Genomic DNA, 24312 nt, shown 5'->3' on the forward strand with positions numbered 1-24312 from the left:
TCGTGGAAGGTTCCTAGAAACCGAATTACCGGTAAGACTAATTCTCTTTCTCTAGTCACCTTCCACGACAGCGGTACCGGAGTAGTACCAACAAATAATTTCTTAGGGAGGGACGACAGCCTGCAGAACTCGTCTGCCGAATGTTAAATCCCTGTTAAAGTCTAATCTGTAGTGCCTGGTGAACGTGTGAACCGACGACCAGGTGGCAGCTCTGCAGATCTGCTCCGTAGATGCGTCTCCTCTCTCTGCCCATGATGTCGCCACTGACCGTGTAGAGTGGGCCTTTAGTGATAAAGGAGGGGATAAGTTCTGAGATGAATATGCAAGGGCTATGGCTTGCTTAATCCAATTGGCAATTGTGTTCTTTGCCGCCTTTTTGCCCTTGTTCTTCCTGAGTATTGGATAAATAAATTTCGATCAATCCTCCAGCTCTGTCTGTTGGAGGTAGAAAAGAACCGTCCTTCGAACGTCCAAGGTGTGGAAGGACTCTTCCTTCCTGTTGGGTCTGGGCAGAATGAGGGCAGCACTATGTCCTGACCTCTATGAAAGTCTGACGTTACCTTAGGTAAAAATGATGGGTCTAGACGAAGGATTATACGGTCAGTTGTTACCCTGAAGTAAGGTTCTTGCATAGAAAGAGCCTGTATCTCTCCTACCTGTCTAGCGAAGGTAATGGCGACTAGAAAGACAGTTTTGAGGGTGAGAACTTTTTAAGGAAGATTCTGATAAAGGTTCAAATGGAGAATGTGTCAGACTATTTAGTACCAAATTCAGGTCCCAGGGGGGGAACACGATTACGCACTGTGGGACAGAGTCTACTGGCTGAAGTCATGAAGCGTTTCATCCAACCGTCGATGGTTGGCCAAATCCTGATAAAAAAAAAACTAAATGCAGAGACCTGAACTTTTAATGTACTCGGCCTAAGTCCTAACTCTAGACCTTTCTGGAGGAAGTTTAGGATCTGGGCCACATTCGGATGGAAAGGGTCTGGAGTATTCGGAGAGCACCATGAAGAAAATTTCTTCCAGACTTTGCCATAAATGGTGTTGGTTACTGGCTTCCTACTTTTCTGAAGAGTCTGAATTACTTCATAAGAAAGACCTCTCGCTCTCAGAATTTCGGCTTCAGTAGCCATGCTGCGAGGTTCAATCTGTGTAGGTTCGGGTGTAATAAAGGACCTTGATGAAGAAGGTTGCTCTTCTGGGGTAATTTTACTGGACCCTCGTGGGCTATCTCCAACAGTGCACTGTACCAACCCCTTCCTGGCCACATGGGCAATCAGAATTGTAGTGACCTGTTCGGATCGGATTTTCTGGAGTTTTTGACAGAATCGGGATAGGTGGGAAAGCATAAGCAAGGTTAAACTCCCAGAGGTGTGAGAAAGCGTCCATGCCCAGTGCTTTGTCTGTCATGTTTAGGGAAAAATATGCTTGTAGTTTGGCATTCTGGCTGTTGGCGAATAAGTCTACGTCCAGGATCCCCCATCGGTAAACTAGAGAGAGGAAGACTTCCTGATCCACGCACCATTCTCCCGGATGTATATCTTTCCTGCTGAGAGTGCCTGGGTGTTGGCAGACCCCTTTAGATGGACTGCCGTGATAGATAAGAGGTGCCGTTCTGCCCAGGAAAAAATTTTCGCAGATTTTTTAATTTCTCGAACTTCGTACCCCCTTGATGACAGAGGTAAGCTACCGTGGTCACATTGTCGGAGTATATTTTGACATGGTGATCCTGGAGAAGAGTCGATGCGGCCATTAAGGCCTCCACTGCCTTCAGTTCCCTGAAGTTTGATGAGCAGGCTCTGATGTTCGGAGACCATATGCCCTGGAAGTGAGAATTCTCTACTACAGCTCCCCATCCCCTTTTACTGGCATCTGAGGTGAGAATCTTCAGTGGGATCTGGTCCCAACTGACCCCCTGTTGAAGATTCCGGAGACAGAGCCACCATGTCAGCGATGTTCTGACATGATTGGGAAGGAGAACTTTCTTTGACAGGGAGCTCTGCTGCCTGTCCCAAGAAGACAATACGTGTGTCTGAAGGATTCTGGTATGGGCCTGGGCCCATGGTACCATCTGGATACAAGAGGTTAGGGACCCCAAAATGGACATGGAATGTCTCAGAGTAGGAATCCTCAGGGTTTTGTACTTCTTTATCCTTTTACATCAGATCATGTTGTCGCTCTTTGGGTAGAAAGGATTTCCTTAACTCTGAATTCAGAAGAACTCCTAGGAATTTCTTCCTTGTGGACGGAATCAGATCTAATTTTTCCAGGTTTGGTATCTATCCCAGGGATTCTAGGATTTCTAGGGTCCTCACCACATCCGTGTTTAAACGGGAGGTTGATGGAGCGACAATGAGCAGGTCGTCTAGATATGGTATAATGCAAATCCCCTGAAGCAGTATGAAAATCACTGCCTCCGCCATGATCTTTGTGAACACCCGAGGTGCTGATGAGATTCCGAACGGGTGGGCATTGAAGTGATAATGTGTGATCATCCGGCCCTGGGAAATTGCGAATCTTAGGAATTTTCTGAATTTCTGATAGATAGGGATGTGATAATATGCGTCCCTTAAATCCACTGTAGCCATCACCCAGTTCTGACCTATTAGGGGAATAGCAGATCTTATTGATTCCATTTTGAATCTTCTGTATGTAATCACCCGATTTAAGGGTTTCAGATTGATAATTATCCTGTGCTTTCCCGAAGGTTTCCTGATTAGAAATAGGCGAGAATAGTGACCTCTGCCTATCTCCTGTTGAGGAACTGGGGAGATTACTCCCGTCTGGAGTAAATCCTGAAGGCCCGAGCAGAATGCATCCTGCGGATGGAGACTTTGTAAAAGGGGTAACCCTTAGGCGACAAGGGGGAGGACTCTTGAACTCCAAACTTAGACCGTCTTGAATTGTATGGAGTACCCACGGGTTTGAAGAGATGGAACGCCACTGGCTGATGAAGTTCGAGAGGCGACCCCCGACCCCGAGGGAATAGTCACTGTTTATCTGGGGTCTGCTGGGACTGGGGAGCAAGGATATTCCTTCCCTTTCCCCCTTTAGGGTAGCTCCAGCGGCCTGTTTTGCCCTTGCCTTTGAAATCCCTTTGAGAGGACTGATCTCTTGAGGGACGAAAAAAACCTCTTTTCTGGAATCCTCTGCTCGGGGAGCGCCTCCTTTTTGTCTGTGGCTTTGTCTAAAATATCATCCAGGGCATGACCAAACAGGTATCTACCCTGAAATGGAATGATACAAAGTTTTGCTTTGGATGTAATGTCACCACTCCAGGACTTCAGCCACAGAGCTCTCCTGGCCGAGTTAGAAAGCACCGCGGCTTTGGATGCCACTCTGACAGATTCCGCCGAGGCGTCGGCAAGAAACCCCGTAGCTTTTTGGAGCAGGGGAAGGGAATCTAGAATCACTTCTCTTGATGTTCCCTGGGTAAGGTGATCCTCTAGAGTACGGAGCCAACGAAACAGAGATCTAGCTACACATGTAGATAGATGCTATGTTTGTCTAAATGAGGTTCGTGGATGCGTCCCAAGATCGTCTAAGGAGACTCTCCATTTTGCGATCCATGGGGTCCCTGAGCTGGGATGAGTCTTCAAATGGCAGTGCTGTCTTTTTTGTCACTCTGGACATCCACCTTTTGGTGTGTCCCACAGAGAGGTGTCCCCATCTAGAGGGAAGCGTTTTTTTTAACTCAGATAGGACACATTAGCCCTTTCTCAGGGGACTCCCATTCATGTAGAATGAGGTTCTGCACATTTTCATGGATCGGGAACCCTTTTAGATTTTTGGGTTCTAAGCCCCCAAACATCTCATCCTGCACGGATTGCTTAACCTCCTCTTCCTCAACACCCATTGTCCCCCTGACCATACTAATTAATTCTCGTATATCCTCAGAGGAAAAATATTTCTTATTATCTTCCCTGGGGTTAGAAGTGGAGCCCTCATTCTCCCAAATATCTTCCGAATCAGAAGAACGTATTTCACCCGAGTTTGAGTCAGACTCTACCACAGATATTTTTCCTCTTTTTTGGAGGAAATCACTTTTTTAATAAGTGATTTGATGCTTTCAAGGAGGGACGGTTGTTCGGTGCGTAACACCTCGTCCGTGCAGGATTGACAAAGCTTCTTCTTGTATGATACAGGAAGCTTTGTTGCACATACACCACACTTGCGGTCTTCTGTTTTTCTGGAAGATTTGTCCTTCTTTGGGGCAGAGGCCTTGTCTGCCTAGAAAGAGAGAGAAGGAAAACTAAGTCAATGCCACCCAGAAGTAAAGAGGACCTTCATCTGCTACTCACAGTAGGAGGGAGGATGCCGGGCTCCGCAGATGCAGAGAGGGGGGTTCGGTCACCGTCCATGGTCAGTTCAGACAGACAAGTGGGTCTTACCTGGTGGTGAACCCTGACCAGGGTTAAATAACCGAGGTTCAGTGTCTGACACTGCGTGCTCCTCCTCTCCCAGGTCACATGCAGGGAAAAAAAGGGGGGGGGTTTCCAGGTGAGAACGCCCCATGTGGCCGCCGGCTCCAGAGTAACAGCGGAGATGCTGGGCGCGCGTGCATTCCAGCGTGGAACGCACAGGGAACAAACCGGAAGTACATCCAGTGCGCGTGTACTCCGGAATCCAGCGCCAAGAGGAGAGGAGGGAGCCGCGAGGGGACCCCCGCCGAACGTCACCGCCCTGCTTTACCCCTCGAGGGGGCGCAGGAAGGGTGGGAATAGGGGTCCCGAGTCCAGGCGCAGCATGGAGACAGGAGCAGCTATACCAGGAGGAGAGCATTGCCCCCGACCCCAGCTGCACGGCTAATGGTAAGCTGAACTGTGTGCTCCGGTCGCCAGCCACGGCAGCACCACAGGATCTCTTCATGCCCCACAGGGGACAGGAAAAACACTGGAGGTGACAGGAAGGGGAGGGTATTTAACCTCTTTGTGTTCCTGTCCCCCATTAGGGCGGGGAGACATCCTCTGGTACCGCTGTTGTGGAAGGTGACTAGAGAAAAATCCGCAGAGTTCAAAACTACGTGTGCACATACCCTCAAAGTGCTGCAGATGGGATTATTTAAAAATGCCTAGGACAGAACACAACAGTTACGGACAATGTAAAAAGTGTCCAATCCATTAATGGATTCATAGTAGGTGATGAGGACCTCCAGTGTCACCTACTTATGTGACAATCTGTGGTTGAACATTCTTATATTGACACTATATATTCATTGTGATGGTCATATCCAAACTATTATAAATATATTCGGTAATCAGTGGTTTTGTATGCCAATTCGATTCAGAAGTGAAACTTAAGGACAAACCTCATTTGCTAAAGCAAACGTTCCCCAGTGGATTGCAACAGATTTCTTGGCACGAACATCAGCATGGATTCTTACTGCTTCTTCGGGGTCAACGTGTTGGTTTTTCATAAACCACCTAAATAAAAGGTAAACAAACAAAAAAAAGCTGCTTCAAAAAATGCCCCAAAAAACCTTCTACAAAACATGAATTTCTGGAGCTTTCATAAAAAATTTGGCCACCTTTCCACTGACAATGGCATAAGATGTTCTCAAGATAGGTACGCATATCCCAGTGATGACATCTGCATCTACCAGTTATACCATATGCTGTTCAGAGTCCATAAATAAGATATGGGAATACCCATTCAAGGCTGTGTTCACATAGCTTTTGCAAACTACATTTGCCATTTAGGATAGAAAAGGATAACACATGCAAAGGTACCCCCCCCCTATTTTCCTGGTTAGTCGCTTATGCAGAAATGTTCCAGAAAAAAAAAAAGGTACATTGCATGGTATAGATTCCTTCTTTGTACACAAACATGTACACAAACAAGAGGATCCTGGTCAGTGTGAACAGATCCTGAAAAACCCCCCCACTATAATAAACATAGTGAACATTTTAATAATTGCAAGCTATTTCGCCCGTCTCCCTCCTACACATTAGATTGGCTTTGCAAAATGCAAGTAGTTTGGGATGAGCGGTATGAATTCTAAGTGCCTAATCCTTATGACTTCCTCTCTGACGTCATCCGAGACAGGGGGCCCTCATGAATAATTCCATGGATATGAACCGTTCCCATACCTCACTTTGAAACTCGCATAATATAACTATAGTTTTTTTCCCCCCCAGGATGTCTATTTTACGTGTGTGGAATATATAGGATCAATAAAGAACTACTGTTCTTAAGAAATCTTTGGAAGACTAGTTCTGGACTATTTGAGACACACAGCATGGTTACAGGAGGTAAGCCAAACATTAATTTTTCACGTAAATGGTATCTCTGGATACCCTCATACACCTTAGATGGTGGGCTGATCCTACTGAAATCGTTGTGTATAAATGTCCTTATTGTGTATTGGGCACCAGTATCATAGATGGTATTTGGTAGGTGCGGGGCTTGTTCCCTGTTGGTATTTGTTCCTATGCCCAATAAGCCCAGCAGGCTGGCATTCACTTGTCTAAATGCCGCTAACCTTTTTTATAAAAACACTTCATCCTAATCTCATTTGCAGTTTGTTTTGAGGAAGCAAGAATAATTTCTTGTCATCCCTTGTCAACCAACCATGTTCAAGTATATTTAAAATCATGAGGCCTCATTCATTATTACTAGGGAAGAGCTAATGGCTTTGGTTAACTCCTTATCCGAATAGCTATAGCGCTTACCGAATAGCTGCATCGAGAACCCGGATACTGGAGCGCTCCCTATAATCAGGTGTCCGGAGCCGTAGCTGCATGTGTCGCGGCTGTGTGACAGTCACAACATATGTATGGAGAGCCTGTTTGTTGGGGTATCCGGGTTCCCGATGCAGCTATTCGGTAAGCACTTGTCCGAAGCTATTCGCTCATCTCTAATTATTACATTTGAGCCTGTTTATGTCAGGTTTGGTGTTTTGCACTTTGTTCGCGCCAAATTCAGCTTTTCATTTGTGAATTTATTTAAGTCTATTTTAGGTATTTAAAAAAAAAAGTTTGCCATTGTGGGTGTGGTTTAGGGCTTCCTGATGTTTTTATCTGATTCATCATTTGCAACTTTTTAAAAGTCGTAAATGTACTCCACTACGCGGAGGAGTGGTTCATGTACACCTGAAATGTTTGTGAGATTTTGAAAAAAGATGAAGAGTTGCAAAAATGGTTAAACAGAAAAGTTAATTAAAGCACAAAAATAAATAAATGAAGCATGAGGGCCATGGTTTTAGTATCACACCATACCTTGGTTCATAGGCTCCTATAGGAATTGCAGCTACGTCAAAAGGACCAAATCTTTTTCCAATTTGTTCAAATGCCGCACAATAACCAGTATCTCCTGCAAAATAAAACCGATTGGAGGGTCCAAGTACAGACCAGCTACCCCAGAGAACTTTGTTGTCATCAAACGGAGTCCTTTTGCACCAGTGTTGGCATGGAGTGAAAACAAAGGTCACCTCATCATGTCCAGGAACACAGTTTTGTTCCCACCAGTCCAATTCAATCACATTTTCACAGCCACAGCTTTGCATCCAGTTTAAGAGACCCAAGGGGACAAACCACCTGAGCTCAGTGCCAAAACGGGCATTCATGCCCAAGACTGTGTTGTAATCCAGGTGATCATAGTGGTTGTGGCTTATAACAACAGCATCGATTTTGGGGAGCTGCTCTATAGTGCATGGTGGCCCTCGAAACCGTTTTGGACCTGCAAAGCTAAATGGAGAGGCCCTGTGACTGAAGATGGGGTCAGTAAGAAATATCAAATCATCCATTTCCACCATGACCGATGCATGCCCCAACCAAGTAATCCTTATGCCATTTTTTGTCTTGCCAGCAAGCTCCGGGTGTTGTACAAAGTAGGGTTCAAGAACAGGAAGCTCTCTGTCCAGTTCCTACAAAGAAAATAGTGTTACACATTTCAAATTTATAATCTAAAGCATACATTTAAAGATAATGCGTGGACTGCAGCATTTAACAGCAGTGCTGTAGAGTCTCAATTGGTGTCCATTTTGGTGGAGTCGAAGTAAAAGTTGGATTCGGTATAAAATCGACAGACTCAGACTCCTAAAATATACAGTATAAGTTGGGTACAGCAGTACAATGGAGGATGTACTGTAAATGTTTTCATAAGAATTTGGGAAAGTTATGAAATGTCCTATAAATGTCTGTTCTGTTCCTGATCTAAGGATCTGGGCTTTTAGCGGAGATGAATCTGTGCTGCACTTTATGCACATGCTCAGTAGTGACCAGAGCTGTGGAGTCAGGGAAGTTGAGGAGTCGGAGGTTTGGCTTATAGACTCCACAGCCTTGGTTAACGGTGTACAAGACTTCAAAATCATGGCTGCATTTTATAATCTGTGCACATGCTGTAGATGGTATTGAAACAGTCCCTTTTATTGCAAAATACCAGACACAATGGACAGGCATAGTGCAGTTTCTGGAAGAAAGGTCCTGCTCTAATAGTGTTAGAGGATTCAATAGGTCACATTTTGTGCTGCCAGTGACCATGACGTGTCAAAAAGATCAAATGTACAATTCACCTGCATTGTGCTCCTTTTTCCAAATTTCACCATGTCATATGATGTAGCGTTTTCCTTCTGTTCTAGTGAGGTTGTGTATGCTGATTAAGCGGTCAGTCTCCTAGTGATGAGACTGCTCAAAGTCTTCTGTTATGCTCAGTTTACTGCCTGGTTCTCACTAGTAGACAGGGCGTGTGGTACAGTGCAATCACAGGTCTGTAATTCCTTGTGTTATAATAGAGATTATTTATTACACACATGGGAGGTATGGAATATCTCACGGCTGCGATGAATAATACTATTGATCATTTCAATGCAGTTTGGACTCTGAGACACGTATTGGGTTCAGAGAGACTACTAATAAAGGCAGTGATAATTAGTTGCAATGGATCACATAATAAATAAAGTTTTTTCTTACTTCCCCTCACCCTTTTGTCTATGTCTTGTAGGGTCAGTGTTTTTGTTTAAAGCTATGTATTGAGATGTAAACCTATTGCATTGTGCCTACCTAATATAGAGGACAAATTTGTTTATTGTTAGAAATTGCATCCATTTTTGCTACCTTAAGAAATATGTTCTTGTATTGAAGGATTTAGACATATTTTCTTTTCTGTAATACTATGTTGAAAAATGTAATAAAAATTTAATTATTAAAAAAAAAAAAAAAAAAAAAAAAAAAGAAAGACATGTACATACATATAACCAACAAGTGAATCAGTTAGAGTCATTTAAAGCACAGGTCAGGTAGAAACAGGCATGTACCTCACTGACTGAAAAGAGGGGAGTTTTAATATATAAAAAAGTGCACAGTGCTTATGTAAACGCACTTTTCACTATGGTCCCCTGAGGAAGCCAACGCGAAACACACGGGGCTATTGGCGTGTCATCATTTACATCTGACTATGGGTAAGAGTCTCTTTAGACATGGTTTGATGGGTTTAGCACACGCGCATAACGAATTGACGTTGCTCTCCTCACTTTCTCTGAATAACTATGAGGTTTACATAAGCACTGTGCACTTTTTTATAAATTAAAACTCCCCTCTTTTCAGTCAGTGATGTACATGCCTGTTTCTACCTGACCCATGCTCTATATGACTATAAGTTTTATTATAATCACCCGGGGGGGCCGTCTGGCGTGATCCGATGGATGTCGCAGGTCTAGCTCTTCCCATCTTCTTGCGATGCCGCCCTCCTGTTGCTTCATGGCTCCCCGGCATCACGCTCCTGCACAGGCGTACTTATCTGGGCCAAGTACTGCAGTGCGCAGGCGCCAGGAAAGGTCAGAGAGGCCCACGCATGCGCACTGCAGTACTTTGCTCTGCCCTCAACAGGACAGATAAGTACGCCTGTGCAGAAGCGCGATGCCGGGGAGCCATTAAGCAACAGGAGGGCGGCATCGCAAGAAGATGGGAGGCGCCGGACCTGCGACACCCATCGGACCAGACCGCACCGCGCCCCCCCCCGGGTGAGTGTAATAAAACGTATTTTTCTTATCTTGCAGGTCGGATCGGGGGCTTATCTACAGCATTATAGAACTCTGTAGATAAGCCCTGAAAGGCAGTGGCCGTACCTTATATTGGCTAAAACTGCTGACAGGTTCCCATTAACTACAGAGTATTTTTTATACATTATCTTTTGGACATTTACTCCGTGATTTCAGTTTCTAGTCCAGTTTTGGAGTGTCCGTATCCTGTCCCTTGTCAGGTCTCCCTATTTTGGTGCAGGGTCCGGCTACACATATATGCGGATATGATTTCTGTTCTGGTGATAATTTTTCTCAATATTGTACAATGAGACTACATAGAAGTAGGCGAGATGAGTGTGCACACAAGGTGAAACCAGAAATATTGTAAAATTATAGTATGCCCAGAAGCAGCTGGACTGAAGCACACAGTCTGCTACATCTGTGCACACTGTACATTATTTGTGATTTCACAGTGTAGCAGAGCTTAGTTTGTCAGCAGGTTTACCTGCATTCCTCTGATGGCTTTACATGGTACACAGGAAACCTACTCTAGTCCAGTACACAGAATAAACAGTTGCCAGGCCCAGCTCTGACATTCTACCTATGATCTTATCTCATACCAGAGAGGGAAGAGGAGCTGTAAAAGTGAAGTGCTGGGTCTGGCAGCAGAGCAAACTCCATCTTCTTGTAGCCGTTGCCGCCTGATGTCAATAACAGCCTAAGTGCAGGAGAAATTTCATACGTTCAACAGCCTTTATGATGCATGTACAAGTGTTACTGCGACCTCTGATTTCAGAATGAGCTGTCGAGTGTACATGAGGAATTACACTATGTTTGGCCATTATATGACTTGTATCCTGCATTTTTCACTAGTTTTCTCCAATTTTCAGTGGTCTGAGCTTGCAGTCATTATGTCTGCCTTACACAGAGAAATTATGTATTCTCTGTCTCTCTTCTCTATTTGACACCTGCCACATGGAGGACATTATACCTCAGTACTAAGCAGTGTAGCTGTGAATACCGCTCTGGTGTGAAATATAATACTTATTATAAAAGCAGAACAACCAAATTTGTGTGAGTCTCTGCAACTTCCTCCTCTCCTTCGACATCAATAGGCAGTTGTATTATGATTCTCAAGTGTATTGGTAGTCTGCCTTCAGCAAGATGGATTTTAGATGTATTTCAGAATGGAAGATGCGCTCAGGAGGTGGGAGGTGAAGTGGCCCATAAGTGTAGAAAGCAGCACATTTCTCGGTTAAGACATATTACAGAGTTTCTTTTATTTGCTTGTACTATTTATTTATGCAAAGTTTGCTGATATTATAGTGACTACTTAAAAGGGAACTTGCCAGCTTACTGATGTTGTCCCAACCACGGGGAAAGCGAATCAGAGCATGGATGCACGGTTGCAGACAGGTATATCTGTCTCTGAAACACCAGAGTGCTCACAGTTAAAAGGTCCAACCAGGAACCATAGATGGAGGCAAGAGTAGCCAGGGCCTCCCCTGCCAGCTTCTCCCAGCACTGTTCCAGGTGACTGACTGGTCTTTCACTACCTAGAGACCTGTCAATCACCTCTATTAGCACTGGGAAAGATAATACTTACTTAGCGGTAATTTGATTTTCCTAAACCATGATGGCACCATACAGAGAGAGGATTCCCCCCAGGAAGAGGATACCTACAGAATAAAATGGCGGAACCTCTCAATATGCCTAAATGTGTTTACAGAGCCGAAGACGTAGCTGCACAGTTAAAGACATGAAAATGCCAACTGGAATAGGTTGTTTCGGACTTGTGTTTATTTATTTTTTTACATCCTTTGACTATTGGGGAAGACATCTCACCACCAGAAAACTATAGGGAGGGAGTTAGCACGGTGATGCTATGGTTCAGGAAAATCAAATTATCGGTGCGTAATTATCTTTTCCATACACTCTGACCGCACTGTACAGAGAGATCAAAATAGAAAACCATCCCTTGGGAGGGAGCACAGTTGAAAGGACTTTACTCCTAAGGAGAGGTCAGAGTATCCCAAATCCATCCTGCAGTGATTACAGAAAGTAGAAGGTGAAGACCAACTGCTGCCTTACATAGCTGATGCCCTGGCCCATTTTGCTCAGCCAGTGGCCATGGTTCTTGTAGAGTAAACTTCAATATCGTGAGGGGAATTTTGACAAGACGAAGAATAGGCCAGATCTATGGCCATTCTAATCAATCTAGCTATGGAGGCTCTAGACACCTTCCTAACCTTATTGGGGTGTTGAAATACTACAAACCTGGATAAAGATTTCCACTAGTGACTCAACTTCCAGATATTTAAAAAGCATCTCCTAACATCTAAGGAATGAAGGACTAACTCACCCCAAGATCTCTGCTTCGGATAGAAAAAAGGGGAGAACTATTTCTTGGGATCTATGAAACTTAGAAACCACTTTGGGTAGAAAATTATGTCAGGTTTTATGATAACCCGATCCTCAAGAAAATCTGTAAAAGTATTAAAGGCCAGTAGTTCGCAAACCCTTCTAGCTAAATTTAAAGCTAATAGAATGGCAGTATTCAGAGTGAGAACACTGGCGATTATCTGGTCAAATAGAGCCCTATGGCTGCAACCTCAACTTTCAAAGTACTAGTGAAAAGGCCCATCTCAATGCTTTTCTGAAGACATTCCAAAAGCCCTGTAAGAGGAACCCAATGTTTAGCTGACAAATTTCTCTTAGAGAAAGTCAAGACCCTACAAATTGTGGTATAAATCAGAGAAGCACCCCCTTCTCTCTTTTCAACAGAACCGGGAGATTCCCCGCCAGTCTCCCACGCTAGTACTTGCCTGGCCTCAACCGTGTGATGTCTGCAATCTGACGAGAGTGGCAGGAATATTTCAGTTTAGAATATCAGTTGACTTGCGTTTTTTTTCTTTTTTTTTTTATAAAGAAGAGAAGAGACTAAGTCTGCAAAAGCCCTCTAGCCAATTATCTCACCTTAAGTCCCAAGCTGTCCAATCTAGGTTACGAACTTGAGGATAGAGGACCGGACCCTGCCATAAAAGATATGCAATCTGGATGATTCTGGCTCCCTCCTCCAAAGTTGCCCTCAACACTGCTGGAATAAAAGGGAAGGGTGGGGGGCAGGGAGGAGTGTAATCTAGGTGAAAATCCCAACCCCTGAAGGAGGGCATCTATCCCCTCCCAAGGGAGTGTTTTAAAGAAATTAATTATTAGTTGGCAATTTTCTCTGGTAGAAAATTAAAACTGTAAAAGTATGTCTGGAAGACACCACATAAACCAAATCTTACTGACTGAGTGGGTGATGACTTAGGTAACCCACCGAAAGATAGAATATTTTCTTCTGCCAAGTCAAGATTTTTCCCTTACTTGATCATTAGTGGCCCTGACCTGGCCTGATGATTTTGGTAGGCCATTGTTGTGCTGTTGTAGAACATAACCACCACATTTCTTCCAGAAATCTATTTCAGAGACACCTGTAAGATCATTCTTACTGCTCTAAGCTCTTTTTAGATTTGAGGAACTGTCTTACATTGACGGACTCCTTATTCCCTGAAAGAATAGATTGTCTCCAGGTCTGGTAGAACCCCCAGGATCCTTCTGGAAAGGTCCTCTATTTAGCCACCAGGCCAGGGAGTCCAAGACCCCTAACAAATAGTTTGCCCTGGACTGAAAGGATCTCCCACACTGAAGACATGTGGTTATGACCTTGAGCCCGCCTAGGCCTGCAAACAAATGCACTATTAGGATGCAGTGGACCCATGTGGTTAAGATGGCCATCTTATCCACATGGGTCCACTGCATCCTAATAGTTCATTTGTTTGGAGGCCTAGGTAGGTAAACATCTCTGCCTTTTTGCTGTTTTTTCTGAATTTTTGGAGGATCTCTGAATCCTCTTTTTGTGCTTTTGCTGTTTAGAATTAGGACTCGTAAGCGTGGGGACCCGTGACGTGGGTTACGAGCTTGCACATTTTGGCCAAAATATAATCTAATACCTCACATTTTTTTATATGTGTTTTTTGCACTTTTTTTGGGGTGCAGTTGGGCCCATTCTGTCTTGTAAACCGTGGTGTCTGTTCAAAAGGGGTGTATTTGGATAGCGCTGGGCAGCCCGTATGATCTAATAGAAGGGTGTCACTACTAGGCTGTTAACCTGGATGCTGTGCATCTCCATTGTGTGAACAGCGCCACATACAAGTCTTTTATGTGCAGTAATATGCCAAGCAGCCACCCCCTCCATTAGTTTGGTAGGTTGTGAGTGGTTGCCTCATCGGTAATTCTGCACCTGTGTTGCCGCCATCTTAACCACATGGGTCCACTGCATCCTAATAGTGCATTTGTTTAGAGGCCTAGGCTGGTAAACATCTCTGGCTTTTTGCTGTTTTTTCTGAATTTTTGGAGGATCTCTGAATCCTCTTTTTGTGCTTTTGCTGTTTAGAATTATGACCTTGGGCCCATCAGACCACAGGGATGGTGGCTGTCAAGAGTCCAGCAGAAACATTTCCTGAACCAACTGAAACTTTAGAATTTTGATTTTCATTGCCGAGTCTATACAGATCCCGAAAAGGCCTGAGTTTGTAAGGGTTACAGTTCAGATTTGTCAAATACAGACTGTAGTCTTGTTGAGAATCCATGCTTAGATCTAAAATAACTAAAACCTGATGGACCACCATGGTGCAACCTGCCTCTGAGTTTCGAACTGTTAAAAAGTTGTCCAAATAGGATACCATCAGAATGCCCTACCTTTTTTGCAAGTTGACACTTCTGCAATCATTTTTGTGAAAATTTCGGGCTTCAGATGAAAAAAGTGCTATCCAGATTTTCCCGACAACTCTAAGATATTTCTGATGTCCCTGATAAACAGACAGGATAATACTCTTCCTTCAGGTCTGAAACAGAAGGAAGGGGTGTTGCCACTTTACGACAGATTTTAGCGTCCCTGTCTTAAAAGGGGGGGGGGGGGGTTATGTATGTCTAGAGCCTTTAGATTAATTGATCAGAAAGAATCATGTGGTTTCTGGACTAGGAAGAGAATACTGCCTGCTTCTAGTCTCTGGCAAGAACCTGTTTTTTGTAAGAAAACTAATACTTCTTCCTCTAATATAGTCTTTTTTCTTTTAGCCTTCTGAGAGGAGTAGAAGAAAAACTAGTCTGAGACCCCGATCAACTGTGTCTGCCACCCATCAGTTGGCCAGCAGGAAGGCTCATTGACATGGAAAGAATCTTAGCCCCCTTCCCAGGGCCTGGCTTCATGACTGCTTTGGCTTACCCCCCTATATTTGGGTTGGATTATTAAACGGGAATCTGTTGTTCTGAGTCCTGCTTTAATTATTGGCAAAGGCAGCCATATCTTCCCTCGGATTTCTAGCGCCGATTGGACGTTTTATTCCTATGAAGTAAAGGAAGGGAAATCTTTCCCCATCCTTCTCTATAATCTCATCCAACACCCAACCAAACAAATAATTCCTGCAGGAAATAGAATAAAACTAAAGCGCGCAAGAGTGGGTGGAAAAACCTAATGCTGTCTACTAATAGATGTACAGGTAGGCGCTATATCAGGTTTAAAGGAGGAAGCCCCTCTCCTCTAGCTTCTCTCAGGATGGCACCTGTTTTTGCAGGTTATCACAATGAGGCCTTCAAACGGGAGAGCAGGTTTTTTTTTTATATCCTAGCAATTGCTATGTCAGTATCAGGGGATTTCACCCACACTTCACATATCCTCAAATGGATATTTTCCTTTTAAGTGCATTAGTGGCCATAACTTTTATTGAAAGGAGTACTCCCTTTATAGATCGTAGATTGTGCTTTCAGTCGGAAAAACAAGATGATAATCATTTAGCCATGACGCCCTTTTAATTGATGACAAAATAAAATGTTACAAAGCAAGCTTCCGAGACTTTGCAGGACTCTTCCTCAGGGAGACCTAAGAAGCCTCGAAAGCTTTATTTGTATCATTTATCGTATTTTATTTTTGTCAACCATTAAAAGGTATAACAAGATTATTATCTTGTTTTTCCCACCGAGAGCAATCTTTTTTTTTTCACGTGGCTAACACGGTGCCAAACCCTTTTTTCCATCGTAAATCTAACAGTATTAAGTAACTATCTGGTATCCTCAACATGAGAGGACACGTCGCGAGACAAGAGGAAAAGATGCTTGGGGGCGCTTGGAGTGGCAGTGGAGAAGAGGAGCTCGGGCAGCTCGCTCACAGCAGGCCGGGGCCCATAATCCTTGTCAGAGAGCAAAGACACAGAGGAGCGATGACTAAAGAAGTCTCCACTGTCCTCCAACTATTCCTCAGAACTAGAATCGGATGAGATATCATGACTGTTTGAAGAGGTAGAAGGGATGTTGTATGCCGCATCTTTTCCACTGCTGTTAGAAGAGGGATCCGTACCCATGACTTCAATACAGCCTGCAACCTGAATGCAGCGCCTCACACTGCTCAATCACAGGCGTGAAAACGCATTTTCCTATCAAACTTGGGCAATTTTTCTCCACAACTTGCACATTCCTTGCTCTTATTTTCAGACAAAGCCTTCCTGGCGTGTGCCAATAAAACAATACGTCAGCAACTGTGTGATTATATTGTCACCTCATCCTATGCAGTGGAACAACCATGCTAGGAGGATTAGATGTCACTTGACATCGCTGATCCATCCATACAGTTAGCTCCTCGTCCAATGTATCCAGCGATGAACACTATTCCAACTGGAGGTAGACCTGCACCAAGTCGAACAATCCAGCATGCCGCAGTCTATACGATCCCGCCCTCCGAACCCGGAAGAGGACAGTCAGATGACCCACGTTTATGTGCACACACACAGCGTGCTACCTCACTTCCAGTTCCACCTTCCAAACTCGGCCAGGAACAGAGCAATGCCCCTCATTCCATGCCCTGGAAAGCAGAGCTAGGATGGCCCGATCAGCTGATTCCTGCGGGCAGAGTCCTGCTGCATCCCTCAGGGACGCCTCGTGCCAAACCACTCAAGAAATTTCCCCAGGTGAGAAAAAAAAAAAAAGTGGAGCTCCATTCTGTGACTTCAACCTGCAGTGCAGGGTCGTAGGTCTCCTTCAGGAACAGGAAACCACACTGAGGTGTATGGAGATGTTCCCCCTTTGTATTCTGTAGGTTTCCTGTTCCTGGGAGTGGACCCTCTCAGGGTGCAGGGAAAAAGTCATATTTTCTAACTACATTTTCTTGCAACTGTGCAACTAGACTTTAAGTAATGCTGCCCGACGCCCGTGGTTAGAGCAACAATAATCAGCTGACAAGGTTCCCTTTAAGACTATCAGAACAGATACTTCATTATTTTATAGCTAAAAATCTTGCATACAAAATTGGTTAAAAAATACATCCATAACCTTTAACTATCCAAAAACATACCTTCGTGACCCAAAATACACTGCGGTTTCAGAAAACATGTACTAGCAGAACAGAATGTGTCACTTTTTATATAGCTGTGATGTATTCATACTGACAAATATATGTGAATATGGGATGATACAGAATGGAAATACGGTACCTCTTTTGAACTTGGCACACTGCTATTATCTTTCTCAGTTGCAGCCCATTTGACAGCATTTCTCATGGTAGGGGCCTTCCAGGTAGGCCATGGATTGATGAATCTACCATTTTTGCCCTTGACGGACTTGGTGACATCTTCCTCTAATCTGATATCCAGCTTGAAGCTCTTTCTTGAAGAACGAGAGGAGTCACTACTTCTGGAGCTGCGGGTTGAGCTCTGTCGTTTTCGAACCGTCTCTTTTGGGTACTGATTGCTGGAGGTTAAACATTCATCATCTTTGTCATCTGCTTCTAATAGCTTTTGTAATCTATAATGAGATACACTAGTAAGTAGACAAGTAACAACATCCAATAATAATGTGGCACGTGGGTAGCTTCTACTGCACACTGATGCCACTATATGCTTAACCTAGAATTATTCTAGAGGAAAAAAAAAAAAGGACTTTACACGGTCACTATGACCAGCGATGAACTTCAGCACTCATAACACGGTCAATTTAGAGGTTGTTAGAATGGTTGCCCAAAATATATTATTTAGTGGGCAGATTGAAAATATAAGTATTTGAAACAAGATGTGGTGCACAGTCAGGTCTCAGCTATCACTGGAGGAACTAGTGTTCCTCCAGAGCTTCCTCTCAGCCACATGAATGGGCAGATTTATTAATAACATCTAGACTAAACAACTAAGAAGAATCTGCTGGGGACTTATACCAGTAACCCTATGCCACGGGGATACCGCGACAAAGTGGGGTCAGACGATTGCAGCGTCTAGGGACACATACACCTGCGGTAGTTAGAACCACTTCACTGTACTTTTAGCAGTTCTGGCTTCTTTGTTCTGGTGCAGTAACTGTTAACCCCTTAAAGGGCCACTGTCACCCGCTCCAGCCGTTATAAACTAAAAGAGCCACCTTGTGCAGCAGTAATGCTGCAGTCTAACAAGGTGGCTCTTTTAGTTTTTGATTCATTTATTACCTCAATAAAGCGTTTTAAAAATTGGCCACAAATACCAGATATTGTACCTGGAGGCGGTCCGAATCGTCCTCTATGAATCTCCCAACTGCCGTCACTCTTCTCTTCAGGGGCGATGGTCGCCGCCTCCTGAGCGGTGTTTCTTCTTAAATCCGGTGCCTGCGCTGTGCGTGCCTGCCTGGGGCCTGCGCAGTGTTCATTGTCAGTCACAGCTCAGATGCAGGGTGCCTGACTGCGCCTGTGCGGGCAGTGCGGCCACCCTGTTGCTGAATCCCCGCCCCGCACTGTGTTATTCATTATGCACAGTGCGGGGCTGGGGTTCCTGGGAAGGCGGGGGAGCGTCTGAGCTGGGGGGAGCGTCTGAGCAGCGCAGTGCGCATGCCCAGGAATGCCAGCCCCGCACTGTGCATAATGAATAACACAGTGCGGGGCGGGGATTCAGCAACAGGGTGACCGCACTGCCCGCACAGGCGCAGTCAGGCACCCTGCATCTGAGCTGTGACTGACAATGAAGACTGCGCAGGCCCCAGGCAGGCACGCACAGCGCAGGCCCCGGATTTAAGAAGAAACACCGCGAAGGGGGCGGCGACCATCGCCCCAGAAGAGAAGAGTGACGGCAGTTGGGAGATTCATAGAGGACGATTCGGACCGCCTCCAGGTACAATATCTGGTATTTGTGGCCAATTTTTAAAACGCTTTATTGAGGTAATAAATGAATCAAAAACTAAAAGAGCCACCTTGTTAGACTGCAGCATTACTGCTGCACAAGGTGGCTCTTTTAGTTTATAACGGCTGGAGGGGGTGACAGTAGCCCTTTAACCCCCAAGGATAGTCTGCATGTTAATGACCGGGTTAATTTTTACAATTCTGACCACTGTCCCTTTATGAGGTTATAACTCTGGAACGCTTACACGGATCCCGGTCATTCTGACATTGTTTTCTTGTGACATATTGTACTTCATGATAATGGTAACATTTCTTTGATATTACTTGCGTTTATTTGTTAAAAAAAAGGAAATGTCGCAAAAATTTTGCAATTTTCCAACTTTGAATTTTCATGCCCTTAAATCACAGAGATATGTTACACAAAATACTTAACAAGTAACATTTCCCACATGTCTACTTTACATCAGCACAATGCAGACTTTGATGGGAATGGTCTGCGGGTGTCACGTTGAGTTTGCAGAGCCCATGATGTGCCTAAACAGGGTGGGACATCACTATGTAGTGTCAGATCGCTGACACAGCACTGTGTCAGATCAGCGATCTGACATGCAGTGCTGGAGGCTTGCCGGCGCCTAGAGCAGGCGCTCGCAAGCCACCTCCCTGAAGGACCCCCGCGGCCATCTTGGATCCGGGGCCTGCAGGGAGGAGACCCTCGGAACAACGCGATCACATCGCGTTGTTCTGAGGGTCTCAGGGAAGCACGCAGGGAGCCCCTTCCCTGCGCGATGCTTCCTTATGCCACCGAAACGCTGCGATCATGTTTGATCGCAATGTTCCAGAGGTTAGTGTGCCGGGAGCGGTCCGTGACTGCTCCTGGCACATAGTGCCGGATGTCAGCTGGGATAATCAGCTGACACCCGGCCGCGCTCCCCCCGTGAGCGCGGCTCATCGCCTGACGAACTATCCCGTTAATGGGAATTAAGTCCCAGGTCACATGGATGGGATAGTACGTCCAATGGCAGAAAGGGGTTAAACTGCTTAGTTGGACTCCTGGAGTTCTCGATCTTGGGTTGTATCAGCTTTTCAGAGTTCGTTATAACCAGCAAGAATAAGAACCCTCCTCTTTTCTTCTGACCTTGCCCGTGATAGTTACTACTACCTGGTTTGGAGTTGAATGAGACAGTTCAGTGTATGGAGTAGGCGGTTGAAGAATTTTTCTGGAGACTGCTGCATGGTGTTGGTTTGCATGTTAATCCTTATCCTCTCCTATTTGGTTTCTTCCTTCCTAGTTCTCCTGTTTCCCACTCTTGCTTTGTGACTGTCTTTGTACGATTGTAGTTTTCTTTTATCCCTCTGTTAATTCCTGTCTGTCTGGTTAGTGTTTGCCTATACACTTCAGCCTCACACCTCGCTGGACGGGGAAGGGAACAGAGAGAGCTAAGATCAGAAAATAGCAAGTTATTAGACCCCGGTATCTCCTGCATCTGGGGAAATCCTAGGGGCATAGTCCCTAGACAGATTTTAAATGTACGTTTTGTGTGAAATGCCTTTTCCTTTAAGAGTGAAATATACCGTACATGGCCAAAATGATAGAGCCACTAAATGATTGATGCTCCCGGTGACCCATCTGCAGTTTTCAGGTTCTCTTAAGGCTACTTTCACACTTCCGTCTTATGACGCATGTCGCAATGCGTCGTTTTGGAGAAAAAACGCATCCTGCAAAGTTGCCCGCAAGATGCATTTTTTCTTCTTAGACTTGCATTAGCGACGCATTGCGATGGATTGCCACACGTCGCATCCATCGTGCAACGGATGCGTCGTGTTTTGGAGGACCGTCGGCACAAAAAAACGTTCCATGTAACGTTTTTTTTGTGCGACAGGTCCGCCATTTTCGACCGCGCATGCGTGGCCGAAACTCCGCCCCCTCCTCCCCGGACTGCAGAATGGGCAGCAGATGCGTCTATCCGCTGCCCAAGTCATGCAGAAAATTCACAACGTCCGTCGGTACATCGGCCCGACGCATTGCGACGGGCCCGTACCGACGGAAGTGTGAAAGTAGCCTTACCAGGCACCAAATTTACCATAGTGGTTCATTCTGTTTGAGATAGCTGTTATACTTTAAAGACTCTAGTCTAAGTTTACCCCCCCTAATAGTTAGCTTACTTTGTGCTGGAAATTTGCCCCAAAACTTTGGCAGATGAGGTCACGGCCCTTTTCTCCAAAACTATGCCCCCACTTAAGTGAGGTCATGCTCCCTTGCTGATCAAGGCATAAAGTGTATAAGACAAATACAGTACATCATATTTAGAAAGTCATTAAATACATTATTTTTGCTGTATCTTACACCAGAATTCTGGCACATGTAGCTTAATAAATAATGCATTATCCATGCTAGGTGTAATATAATCCTTAAGGATACATTTGCACATCCGTTTGAGTTTTTCTATCTATCAAAGAGTACAATTTTTCTACCATGGGTCATCAGTTTTGCCTGTTTACCTCCTTTATAGTTTTTAAAAATTGATGTAGAACTACGTAAATTATTTTTTAAGATTTACACTCAGCAATGCATCAGTTAAAAACAAATAAAACTGATGCCTTCATTTTTCATCCATATTTGATTGATTCCCATAGAGTTGATTGCAAGTCAGTTTCACAAGAACAGAGGAGAAATGGACATGTTTGAAAGAACAGATAGAGGGATCTGTTAAAAAATAAATGAATGATTCAATTAAATTCTATGGCTCAGTATGCTGTCAGTTTAAAAACTGAAAAACAGACTATAAAAACAGATGTGTGAATGTAGCCTTAATGAGAAAATTTGCTATATTTCAATGAGAGTAGAATTAATGTGCATTCACATTGATTTTGCAGTGTACGCTTGCCATACTGTCAAACGTATCGATGGGCCACAAATGTCCTTAAAATGCCTTTGTTCTTTGATTCGTGGAATAGCGAAATCGACTATGTTACTTATATACACAGAGAAGCACAGCAAAAAATAAAAATGGATACCAGCCAGAATTCTGTTGGAGCTGTATGTTAGGAATTCTACTTAATGAATACATATGGTTGACAGTGCAAAAAGTTCTCTCAAAGATAACCCTGTATGGGAAAGGAAAGTGCAGGTGGAAAACAAGTCCATAACATTCAGAAAATGGTATTAAAGGGAACCTGTCTCTGGATTCATGCTGCTGGAACCAAGGGCAGCACTGAATCAGAACCTGTACCCAAAAAAATATTTACTGACAACTCAATAAATGATTTTTAATCAAATTTATTTTATTTATATTAAAAGGACATTACACAACAATTATCATTATTTTATAAAAAAAAATTTTAGCCGTTAAAATAACTGAATGTATACTAAGATATATAAAAAATTAGGTATATAAATATATAACCTGTATGTGGGGGGCTGTGGTACACACAAATCGAATGGCACAAAAATGACAATAAACCAAATAAAGTGCTAATGCAATCACAATCAAGATTATTTAAATATTAAAAGTACAATCATAAACCGGCCATAATGTGCACATATTATAAAATATACAGAACAATTGGAGACAAAATTTATATATAAATAATACAAGTATAGGCACCTGATTAATATATAATTGGAAAAACCCAATAAATCTAATATACAGTGGGGCAAAAAAGTATTTAGTCAGTCAGCAATAGTGCAAGTTCCACCACTTAAAAAGATGAGAGGCGTCTGTAATTTACATCATAGGTAGACCTCAACTATGGGAGACAAACTGAGAAAAAAAAATCCAGAAAATCACATTGTTTGTTTTTTTATCATTTTATTTGCATATTATGGTGGAAAATAAGTATTTGGTCAGAAACAAACAATCAAGATTTCTGGCTCTCACAGACCTGTAACTTCTTCTTTAAGAGTCTCCTCTTTCCTCCACTCATTACCTGTAGTAATGGCACCTGTTTAAACTTGTTATCAGTATAAAAAGACACCTGTGCACACCCTCAAACAGTCAGACTCCAAACTCCACTATGGTGAAGACCAAAGAGCTGTCAAAGGACACCAGAAACAAAATTGTAGCCCTGCACCAGGCTGGGAAGACTGAATCTGCAATAGTCAACCAGCTTGGAGTGAAGAAATCAACAGTGGGAGCAATAATTAGAAAATGGAAGACATTCAAGACCACTGATAATCTCCCTCGATCTGGGGCTCCACGCAAAATCCCACCCCGTGGGGTCAGAATGATCACAAGAACGGTGAGCAAAAATCCCAGAACCACGCGGGGGGAACTAGTGAATGAACTGCAGAGAGCTGGGACCAATGTAACAAGGCCTACCATAAGTAACACACTACGCCACCATGGACTCAGATCCTGCAGTGCCAGACGTGTCCCACTGCTTAAGCCAGTACATGTCTGGGCCCGTCTAAAGTTTGCTAGAGAGCATTTGGATGATCCAGAGGAGTTTTGGGAGAATGTCCTATGGTCTGATGAAACCAAACTGGAACTGTTTGGTAGAAACACAACTTGTCGTGTTTGGAGGAAAAAGAATACTGAGTTGCATCCGTCAAACACCATACCTACTGTAAAGCATGGTGGTGGAAACATCATGCTTTGGGGCTGTTTCTCTACAAAGGGGCCAGGACGACTTATCCGGGTACATGAAAGAATGAATGGGGCCATGTATCGTGAGATTTTGAGTGCAAACCTCCTTCCATCAGCAAGGGCATTGAAGATGAAACGTGGCTGGGTCTTTCAACATGACAATGATCCAAAGCACACCGCCAGGGCAACGAAGGAGTGGCCTCGTAAGAAGCATTTCAAGGTCCTGGAGTGGCCTAGCCAGTCTCCAGATCTCAACCCTATAGAAAACCTTTGGAGGGAGTTGAAAGTCCGTGTTGCCAAGCGAAAAGCCAAAAACATCACTGCTCTAGAGGAGATCTGCATGGAGGAATGGGCCAACATACCAACAACAGTGTGTGGCAACCTTGTGAAGACTTACAGAAAACGTTTGACCTCTGTCATTGCCAACAAAGGATATATTACAAAGTATTGAGATTAAATTTTGTTTCTGACCAAATACTTATTTTCCACCATAATATGCAAATAAAATGATAAAAAAACAGACAATGTGATTTTCTGGATTTTTTTTTCTCAGTTTGTCTCCCAAGGTTGAGGTCTACCTATGATGTAAATTACAGACGC

The 24312-nt window shown here is 44.0% G+C and overlaps 1 protein-coding gene across 1 annotated transcript in view; it reads right to left on the reverse strand.

Annotated features, from left to right (window-relative positions):
* The window catches only part of NAPEPLD (N-acyl phosphatidylethanolamine phospholipase D), a 51376-nt gene that overhangs the window by 2429 nt on the left and 24635 nt on the right, over window positions 1-24312 (reverse strand). Inside the window, exons 2-4 of the mRNA XM_077264729.1 lie at window positions 17487-17796; window positions 7220-7866; window positions 5311-5425 (exon numbers count right to left, since the gene is read on the reverse strand). Coding sequence (XP_077120844.1) covers window positions 5311-5425; window positions 7220-7866; window positions 17487-17796 — 1072 coding nt within the window. The remainder of the gene's footprint in view (window positions 1-5310; window positions 5426-7219; window positions 7867-17486; window positions 17797-24312) is intronic.

The sequence above is a fragment of the Ranitomeya variabilis genome, chromosome 5 (genome assembly GCF_051348905.1).
Source record: "Ranitomeya variabilis isolate aRanVar5 chromosome 5, aRanVar5.hap1, whole genome shotgun sequence".
NCBI lineage: Eukaryota > Metazoa > Chordata > Amphibia > Anura > Dendrobatidae > Ranitomeya > Ranitomeya variabilis.